Here is a 9,646-nt window from a genome sequence, read left to right as displayed (position 1 = left end):
GCGGATCCCCACCCCAAAGGAGAAAGTTCTGCTTCCTTTTAGAGCCTGTGTGGGGGAGATCACGGGCTGCCACCACTTCACTTTTCCTTTCAGTTTGCAACAGCAGCCGCTGCTCAGCCCCGTCGCGCCCTAGACACGCTGTAAAGCGGACACACTCCTAGCGAAGAGTTGGATTGGAAAAAAAAAGTCCTCCCCATCCCCGCCACAAGCTGCGTTATTTCCTCAGGGGCTGGCGCTGCTCCACAGGTCTAACCTCAGGCCAGAAACGTCTGTAGCGATATTCGTTGCAGGCGCCGCGGAATGAGAAGCGCGTTCAATTTAGGTTCGCAGCCCGGCCACCCTTTTTTTTGGGGGGGGGGGGGCAACCCCCAAATACAAATGAGGGTTCAGCCTGCATTAAAAGGAAGCTTGCGTCTGCACCACAACCCCTTCCCCAGCACAAACAGGTGCAACAGCTGATTGCAAGGCGGGGAAAGCAAAGGCCCCCGCGATTGCACAGAACAGGAAGAAGGAAACAACCCCCTGAAAACCCCAGCGGCGGTACCGCTCGGGATTGCCGCGGGCTCAATGCGCAGCTAATCAAACACTGGGCTGTTAAAAGGCGCGTCTCTCGCAGGCACATTGTTGTGTTTACGGCCAGCGGCTGCCTGTGCATTGCTCCATGGTAACCTGCGGGCAGGGATCGCGCCTGGCTGCTGCCCTCCACCCGTGACAGGTGTGCCCAAGCCAGGCAGCGCGTTCCGGGGCGCAGCGAGCCGGTGTAAGCGGGGAGGAGGGGCGTGGCTTGTACAGAAGGGGCGTGGCTTATGCACAGGCGGAGGCGGGGCTTGCTGTGTGTTGCTCCAACCTCCCTGCTCCTCTGTGTATTTTTTTATTTTTTTGGGGTGTCTTGTTAATCTCCGCGTAGCAGCCGGGGAAAGGGAGTAAATGGAATTGACGCTCTGAGATCGGAGTACTGCAGCCCCCCCGGACAAGTGAGAGGAGAAGGAGGGGGGCAGCCAAACAGCCCCCCCTTCCCAAAGTGAAGCCAGGAGAAGGGGGAGAGAAGAAAGAGAGGAAGAGAAAAAAGGAGAGAAAGTGGGACTCCAAGGCAGGGAGCCGGCGACTTCTGGGGAACAACTTGTTGCAAACAGATTTGCCAAGTGAGGAATCCGCCTCTCACTCCCCGCCGGGACTGGAGGAAGCAAACGCACCGTGCCTCGCTCCTCGTCCCCACAGCCGGGCGCCGGGGTCCACGTTCGCCGCCGAGGGGAGATGCCATTTGGACCATGTAACATCGCTACCAGGAGTTGAGGCCGCCCTTTAACATAACCATGAAGCTGGCCGAGCGACTCGTGTGCTGGGTCAGCTGCCTGGTGATCTCCGGGACTCTCCAGCCCGGCGCGGCGCAGGCAGGTGGGTTTGCAAAGCGGAGGCAGCTGTGAAACCTGCCGCCTGGGTTTTGGATGGTGCATTTCATGCAGGGAGACGGCGTGTGTGTGTATTGCACGTTGGGAGAGGACCCTGAGCCGATCCGGGTTTATTTTCCCGGGGTTTTGCTTTGAGTCCCCCTTTTGGGTTCAGTTCTGTGCCGCGGTATTTCCCTGTGGTTTTGGCAGCGAGCGTTCAGCTCCGGCCATGCCTGTTTGCCTAGATGTGGCAAAAAACACAATATCAATCAGTGGCTACTTTTTTTGTGTTCTCTGTAGGGGAGACACCGAGCGCTTAGCCCTCTGCCACCCGAGGAGAGCGGCCAGGGGCAGCGGGTTGCTCTGGGGTTTGATCCCGGTGTCTCTCTCTGCGCTAGCGGGGTACACAGGGGGGCGTGGGAGCTCCCCTTCCCCACCTGCGCGCAGGGCTACTGCCTTAGCCCGCCCAGCTGGGCTCTCTGCGCGGCGCGGGAGCTCGGTTGCAGCGCGGAGCAGGCTCTGCCCTGCTGGCTGGCAGCCCCCGAAAGCTGCAGCGTTTCTAGCTGACCCCCCCAAATTCTGCATTAATAGTTCGCGCCCTCGCTGCCCGGCTTTAGAGCCGAGCGGCGACACGGGCTGGCCACAAACTTCACCCCCCCGAACATGCTGCTGCTCCCGGCTCCCGAAGTGTCCTTCAGCAGCGGCTCCTGGCCGCGGTCCCGTTGTAAACTCCCCTCGGCTCCCCGCGGGCTGGCGTCCGCCGAGCTGGGGGGAAGCTGCTCCGCTCTCCCTGGTGCAGGGGCGCGCCGGGGGGGACAACGGCGAGGCCCCGGCAGGAGAGGGGAGCTGGAGCCCCGCACTCCGAAGTTGCAGCCGCTGGGTGATTGCAAAGCGGAGGGGGAGCTCTGCAAAGGCGAGGTGGGAAAACGCTGCTGGGAGGGGGCGTTTGCACAGTCTCGGGATCACCCCAGCCCAGGACTAGTGTAACGTAGGAACTCGGTTGTCAAGTTCAGACCTTTCTTGCCTGTAGTATGGTCTTTCCCCCAATCACAAATAAGTAAAAACGCTTGGATTTAAACACATCCGGGGGGGGGGGGGCACCGACGGAGGCCCTCCACCCCCCAGTTAAACACAGTCCAGTTGTACTCGATGGATCTCTGTCAATATCCTCGCATGCAGGCGCTCTATGTATCTCACACACTTGTCTGCTCCTCCCGACTTTATCCGTACACCGTGCTCTCAGCACGCATCAGTTAGCTCAGGGTTTGTACCCGCTGGATGCAACCTTCTTTGGGGGTTCCCTTTGATTTCCTGCTGCTGGCCTTCCATGGGGGCTGCTTATGCATGCTGACCCCTTCCAAAGCAGTCGAGGCTGACATGTAGGCTGAGCTGATAGGCATTTCTGTGTGGCAACCTACAGGGTTTTCCCTCTGCTTCAGCTGTTGGTGCCCGTATTCACCGAGCTGTTGGGGTTACACTCTCCCTAAAAGCTCTGGTCAGAATTTCTCTCTAAAGAATTTAACCCCAATTAGTTCTGCCGCTCTCCACTCGATGTAGGACATCTCTGTGTTTTGTACTGTCAGAATCACAAGTGAATCCATTGGCGTGCTTAGGATTTGCTGAGTGTATGTTTTACATTACTGGGTGATACAAACAGCCAGGCTCGAGTTTTTAAAACACAAAGTGATCCCGTTAGGCGATGAGGAGATAGGAAAGCTATTTGGTATATTTCTTTTCATTGAAAGACGCGGGATTCTGCGAAATTGCAACTATTTTACGTGGAAGGGGGAGGGAGATCCCTTTAATTTTGAACCAACATCATAAAAGCAAAAGCAAGTTGTTTGTCTAGTCTCTCTGTGTGCGCGAGGGATTTTTCCCGAGTACATACATATTGAGCTTCCCCCAGTCACTAGCAGTTTGGAGGAGTTTGTTTTGGTCCAAATGAGAAATTAAGTGCGGATAAGTAAACTAAGCTGCCAGAGGGCGACAAGATGTTGAGTGAATTGCTTTTAGATGAAACAAATTAAGGAAACGAGGGGAGACAATCTGCTTCTCGCATTATTAGACACGCTTGGAGTTCAGGGGAAAGTGGCATATTTTTGAAATGCTAATTTCTTAAGAAGCAGAAGGAATGCACCTTATTTACTGGTCTATGTGAATAGAATAGAAATATTGATTTTTCCCTCCGCTATTACAAATCATTAGGGCTTGTGGTTCTATCTCATAGATTCATAGATTCTAGGACTGGAAGGGACCTCGAGAGGTCATCGAGTCCAGTCCCCTGCCCGCATGGCAGGACCAAATACTGTCTAGACCATCCCTGATAGACATTTATCTAACCTACTCTTAAATATCTCCAGAGATGGAGATTCCACAACCTCCCTAGGCAATTTATTCCAGTGTTTAACCACCTTGACAGTTAGGAACTTTTTCCTAATGTCCAACCTAGACCTCCCTTGCTGCAGTTTAAACCCAAAGAAACCTGAAGAAAGAGTTGTAATTTTTCCTTTAAAATTACTGGTTGACTCCTAGATGCACCCCTTCAAGATATTTGAAAGGGATGTCCCGTGACATCCCCAGGGACAGTACATTACAGTATCATTTATGTTTCCGATGCCAGTGTTCTATCCTGCAGCAGAACAATTCCTGTGAAGTAACTTGCATTGTTGTGCATGTGTGATTTACCCAAAAAAGTGTTAGTATATATTTCATTTATTTTGCAGAAGGGAAAAACAAACACATGTAGGTTGCCCCCTGGACAAATGCAAGCAGTAATCCCAGGTCCACAAACAATGTGTTACACTGTTTAACTTGGTTTGTTCCTGAGACATATAAGTAAGGTTTCCCCATATATTTTTAAGGTGTTTCCAAATATTGCCAAGTAAACCTACATAGTTGGATTCCTATTTACATCTACAATAAACTGGCTAATGATATTGCAAGTTTAAAACAAAAACCTAAATGTACATTTCCCTTCACTGTAACTACATGTTTATGAAAAATGCATTGTGTAAAATTTCCTTCAACTCCTTTCATGGTGCTCAAAGTTTTCATGTGTCCAAGAAGTTAGGAATCAAACACTTGCTCAGATTTTAATGTTGTTTGGAATCACTGGACAGAATAATGCTGCTTAGATCTCCTGACAAATATTGCATTTGTATACTGACCTAATGATAGCAATGTAATGTGATTTTTGTTGGATATATTTTCTAGGGGACAGTTGCTTTAAGTTAAACATTAAAAAGAGGGTGTAAAATTGCTCACATTTCCTGTTTGTTTTAAATAATGGGGAGATGAAGAAGTTTGACCAGTGACTGGTGCATTCACACATTCTTGACTTGGTCTGTGTTTCTATTTTTATGTAACTGAGATCAGAGCGATGTTGAAAAAGAACTGAAATGTTTTCTGTTGCTTTCATAATGATGATGTACCCTTTTATATCCATATTTTGGTTTTAGTTAAATGCTGCTTTTTCTACACATGGTCATTTCTTTAACAGTTTGACTATCCTATTTGATTTTATTTGATTTTGTTTTGTTTTGTTTTCCTTCTTAGATTTTCCTTTGCCATGTTTTTGATTGGTTAATACCAGTAAATGAATTATTCTCTTTCTTATTTCACAAGCCTTTATTCTTTATTATTCTTAGTAGAGAGCTGATTTATTATTCCTTCTGATTTTCTTCTTTTCCTCATTCTTTTCTTCTTCCTGCATAGTAGCCCCCCCTTTATATTTATACTTTTTTTTTCTATTTCATACTACTTTTCTTACTCACTTCTTTTGCTTCCTTGCTATTTCTTCCCTAGCAACCTTCCACTCTGGCACTGCTGGAGCTCCCTGAGTCACTTTCCATTCCTCGTTTCTGATAAATCTGATATGGCTGGCTGGCTGGCCAGTCACAAAGTCATTCACTTGCCTATATTTATTCCTGAGAGAAAATAAAAAGGCATCGATCCAGGGTCACTTGCATATCCTCAAAGCACTGACTCCCAAGGCCAAATCTTCCTCACATCTCTCTTGGGTAAAATGCTTTACTCCCCACGCCACACAAGAAGAAAAATGTTATTTAATTAGGAGCGGAAGGAACGGTTTTAATTCTAAGCATTTACTAAGCCATGATTGACACATTCTGCTTGGCACCCGCTGAATTAGCAGGTTGTACAGGTGTGCTTTGGTTTGTAAGTAGTGAGAGCCTGATTTGGGGGAGGGGAAGAGGGGCAGCTCTGACTGATTTCAATGGGCTTTGGATCAGGCCCTAAATATTTGCTTTATTTTGAGCAGGTCACTGAGATGCCTATACCTTCACTGTTATGGGTGAGAGAAGTAGCAAGAGCTGTTAATTTCATTATCTTGCTTCTGTTGGCTGGGAAGGTTTTTTTTTTTTTTAAACAAGCTAGTGTGTTCACCCCTTGTTTGTATACTATTTGCAATGCACAGTCTTTGTAGTTTAAATTAGATCACATGCTCAAAATACCTTGTGCTATTACTTGGAAACAGGTCAGTCCTTGCTCAATTAGCAAATTGCCAATACACATATTCCTTTTTTCTGATCTACAGTACTGCAGAAGTGTTAAATAATTGCAGCCAAACTAACTGTTGTGCTCTGTGAAGTGTCCAGTTGCTCTGTGAAATGAATTGTACTTTAAATATTTTTCCACTGTTTTCTTCCTGATGAGCCTATTCAGTCTGATGTGCAGCGTCGTCTTTATGCTCAAGTCAAAGCTCTTCTCTGGGTCACGTCAGATGGGGCCTCTTTTGAAAGCTGCATCATGCCTCATCTCCAGCCGCTGTCTTTGATGCTTGGCCTCTTTGTTGCAATGCAATGGATATTCAGGGAGTTGAGCCCCACATGCCTTTGAAAAGATTTATAAAATAAATATTAACTAGAAATTGCAGCATACGGTTGGGGACGATAGAGGCAGGCCCTGAGAAAGTGAAATCCACTCAGTGGGCAATATATTCTCTTGCCGCAGCTCACTTTTTCAGTGTCAGAGGAATAGTTTCCCATTATGTTCTCCAACTGCAGGCTAACCCAAAGATTTGCAGGCCTTACTCGGATAAAACTCCACTGATGTTTCAGCTGGAGTTCTGACTCCAGGGTTGGGCATCTAGGGCCGGACTGAGACTGGTGTGGGGATTAGAAGGCAGGCAGACTATGCTGCTTCCCTTTGTGGGCTGGTGGGGGCAGTTTTGTCTCGAGCACAGGGTAAGACAGTCAACTTGAATTCCCATTGCAATGGCCCTGATGGACTGTTGCAGGAATGCAGAATTTCTGATGTAACAAGACCCCTGGTCAGGCCCCTTTCCTCATGCAGCCTGCCCCCAAATTTACCCTGTGTTGTGAATGGCTGCGGCAGATCTGGCATGGAGGTGGCTCTGGGCCTGGGGCAGATATTCTTGTGGCAGATGAGAGCTGCAGGGCAACACTGAAACAGGTATTTATGCTCTGCATCCCTGAAATTGACCCAGAGTTGTTTATACACAGGCCCAGATTCTACTCTTAATTATACCTGTAGAACCCAACAGACAGAACTGGGGCTGTGTGGTTTTAAAAGAGGGCAGAATGTGATCGTGTGTACTGTACGCAGCGCTGAGAGCTGCATTTATAATAAAGCAGATGAGTCTACGACATAATATTGAGGATCTGGCTTAAATGCGTACAAGTAAGCAAAATCCGACTTGGCATTAACAATTCAGACAGCTATTCCTCGACTCATATCATTCTTTAATAAAGACAAGCAAAAAGTCACAAGTTAAGGTTGTAAGGGCAGATTCAAGTCTGCTGGAAGTGTAAACAGCTCCACTGAAATCAATAACACCGCACTGGCTTACACCAGGGTTGAATTTGTCCTCAAGAGCCATTTAGGAATCCTGAGTTATTCTTAAAAGTGGCCTTAATTTTCTTGTTCCTGTGGGAATTAACCAGAACCTTCACTTAATCTAAATGCTTTTTCTGTGGTTTGATGCTCATTGGTTTATATGGGAAGGTAGAAATTTTAAAATATTCAACTGCTCCATTAAAAATAATAGGAAATCAAACCACAGAAAATCTGTTTACGATGTACATGTGAATTAATGTGCAACACACACACACATGACAAACATTCTTGTACAAAAAGCTTTATTAGAAGATGGTTACCATTAGAAAGCATGTAAATATGTACAGCTAACCTCCAGCTGTACATCTGTATTCTACACATCAGAAAACTGCTTTTTCAGACCGCCAGTTCCATTGGTTTCTTGCTGTTCTGGGCATCTGCAGGTGGCAGCAGCCCCCAGGCCCTCCTTTTAGATTGGGGTGCCCCTAATTTCCTTCTTGGACAGGGTTACTGGCCTACTGGATGGGGGAAAGCTGTAGACAGAATCTATCTTGATTTTTAGTCAGGCATTTTGACGCAGTTCCGCATGACAGTCTCATAAGCAAACTAGGGAAATGTGATTTAGATGGAAAATGCTCTAAGGTGGGTGTACAACTGGTTGAAAGATCTTATTCAAAGAGTAGTTATGAGTAGTTTGTTGTCAGACTGGGAGGGCGTATCTAGTAGGTTCCCACCAGGGTCAGTCCTGGGTCGGGTACTATTCAATATTTTCATTAATGACTTGGATAATAGAGTGGAGAGCATGCTTACAACATTTGTGGATGACACCAAGCTGAGAGGGGTTGCAAGCACCTTGGAGGACAGGATTAGAATTCAAAATGACCTTGGCAAATTGGTCTGAAATCAACAAGATGAAATTAAAGAAGGACAAATACAAAGAACTACACAGCTACAAAATGGGGAATAACTGGCTAGGTTGAGTACTGCAGAAAACGACCTAGAGGTCCTAGTTAAGTTTGGAAGGATTCTATTTTTACTGGTAAAAATAGATTTAATCATAGAGACTCAATAATAGAAATTCACAGAGTGGCAAAGTGAGGCAAATGCTGCTTGAGAACTTACAAGAGTTTGATTTAAGGATACTCGCTTGGTATATTTTGATATAAACTGTCAACATCACATGTTTTAATGGTTATAAAGCTTTAACTTTTTGAATCTCAGCGTCTATAGTCATTACATAATTACGATCTGATCCTCCTCTGTCTGCCCCACTCCCATGCTTTTGTGCAACTGTGAACATTGATTTAAATGTTTATAAGCATTTTTTTTAAACATTGACATTATCCATGGAAGTTATAAAAGTATTGAAATCAAATTCTGCCAAGACTAATTATAGTGGAAAAAATTGAATATGAGTCAATAATATGATGCAATTGCAAAAAAGTCTAATACCATTCTGGGGTGTATTATCAGTAGTGTCATGTGTAAGACATAGGAGGTAATAGTGTTGCTCTATTTGGCACTGGTGAGGCTTCAGCTGGAGTACTGTGTCCAGTCCTGGACACCACAGTTTAAGAAAGATGGGGACAAATTGGAGGGAGTGCAGAGGACAGCAATAAAAAATAATAAAAGATTTAGAAAATCTGATGTACAAAGAAAGGTTAAAAAACCAACAACCTGGGCATGTTGAATTTTGAGACACTAAGACTGAGAGGAATCTGATAACAATCTTCAAATATGTAAAGGGCTATTATAAAGAGGATGGTGATCAATTGTTCTCTGCCTACTGAAGGTAGGACAAGAAATAATGGACTTAATCTGCAGCAAGGGAGATTTAGGTTAGATAGAAAAAAAAGTCTAACTATAAGGATTGTTAAACTCTGGAACAGGCTTCCTAGGGAGGTTGTGGAATCCCCTTCACTGGAGGTTTTTTAAGACCAGGCTGGACAAACACCTGTCGGGGATGGTCTAAGTTTACTTGGTCCTGCCTCCGTGCAGGGGGCTACACTAGATGACCTCGAGGTCCCTTCCAGCCCTATGTTTCGATGATTCTAATGCATGCAAGGGCTATGGAAATGTAATTACAGTTCTTCTCTGAGGTCAGTACGAGATGATGCACATCTCTCTCCTGGCTCTGCACACTTTTCTCCATCGTCAGCCTGCTCCCCAGACTTGAACGTTGTCCCATGAACAGTTCTGTGATGCCCAAGAAAAAGGGGGATGCTGCTGGGAAAGTGACTAAAGCCCCTTTTCACGCAGGAGGGATGACTAGACCAAGGAATGGAGTCCCTTTTTGTTGATAAAGTGGGTTGTTGGCTTAGAGCTGTGACTCTCACTTGGGGTGCAAGAGATCCCAAGTTCAAACCCTGCACTGACCCTTGGAGCAGAAGTAAAAGTTATATAAACAACTTTGGTGAAATCCTGACCCCTTTTGGCAAAAT

The 9,646-nt window shown here is 46.1% G+C and overlaps 1 protein-coding gene across 8 annotated transcripts in view; it reads left to right on the top strand.

Annotated features, from left to right (window-relative positions):
* Window positions 1-806: 806 nt before the first annotated feature.
* Window positions 807-9,646, top strand: part of ERBB4 (erb-b2 receptor tyrosine kinase 4) — a 986,993-nt gene continuing 978,153 nt past the window's right edge. For 5 of the 8 annotated variants that reach the window (XM_005279680.5, XM_005279677.4, XM_005279681.5 and 2 more), the window contains exon 1: window positions 811-1,395. In XM_005279680.5, coding sequence (XP_005279737.2) covers window positions 1,314-1,395 — 82 coding nt within the window. In that variant the 5' untranslated portion in view covers window positions 811-1,313. Of the gene's footprint in view, window positions 1,396-9,646 lie in introns of all 8 variants that reach the window. The other 3 variants (XM_005279678.5, XM_005279676.4, XM_042859601.2) reach the window with 1 other exon arrangement.

Source organism: Chrysemys picta, chromosome 11 (assembly GCF_011386835.1).
Source record: "Chrysemys picta bellii isolate R12L10 chromosome 11, ASM1138683v2, whole genome shotgun sequence".
Classification (NCBI taxonomy): Eukaryota; Metazoa; Chordata; order Testudines; family Emydidae; genus Chrysemys; species Chrysemys picta.
The sequence above is the reverse complement of the archived record's forward strand: the minus strand, read 5'-3'. Positions and strand labels throughout refer to the sequence as shown.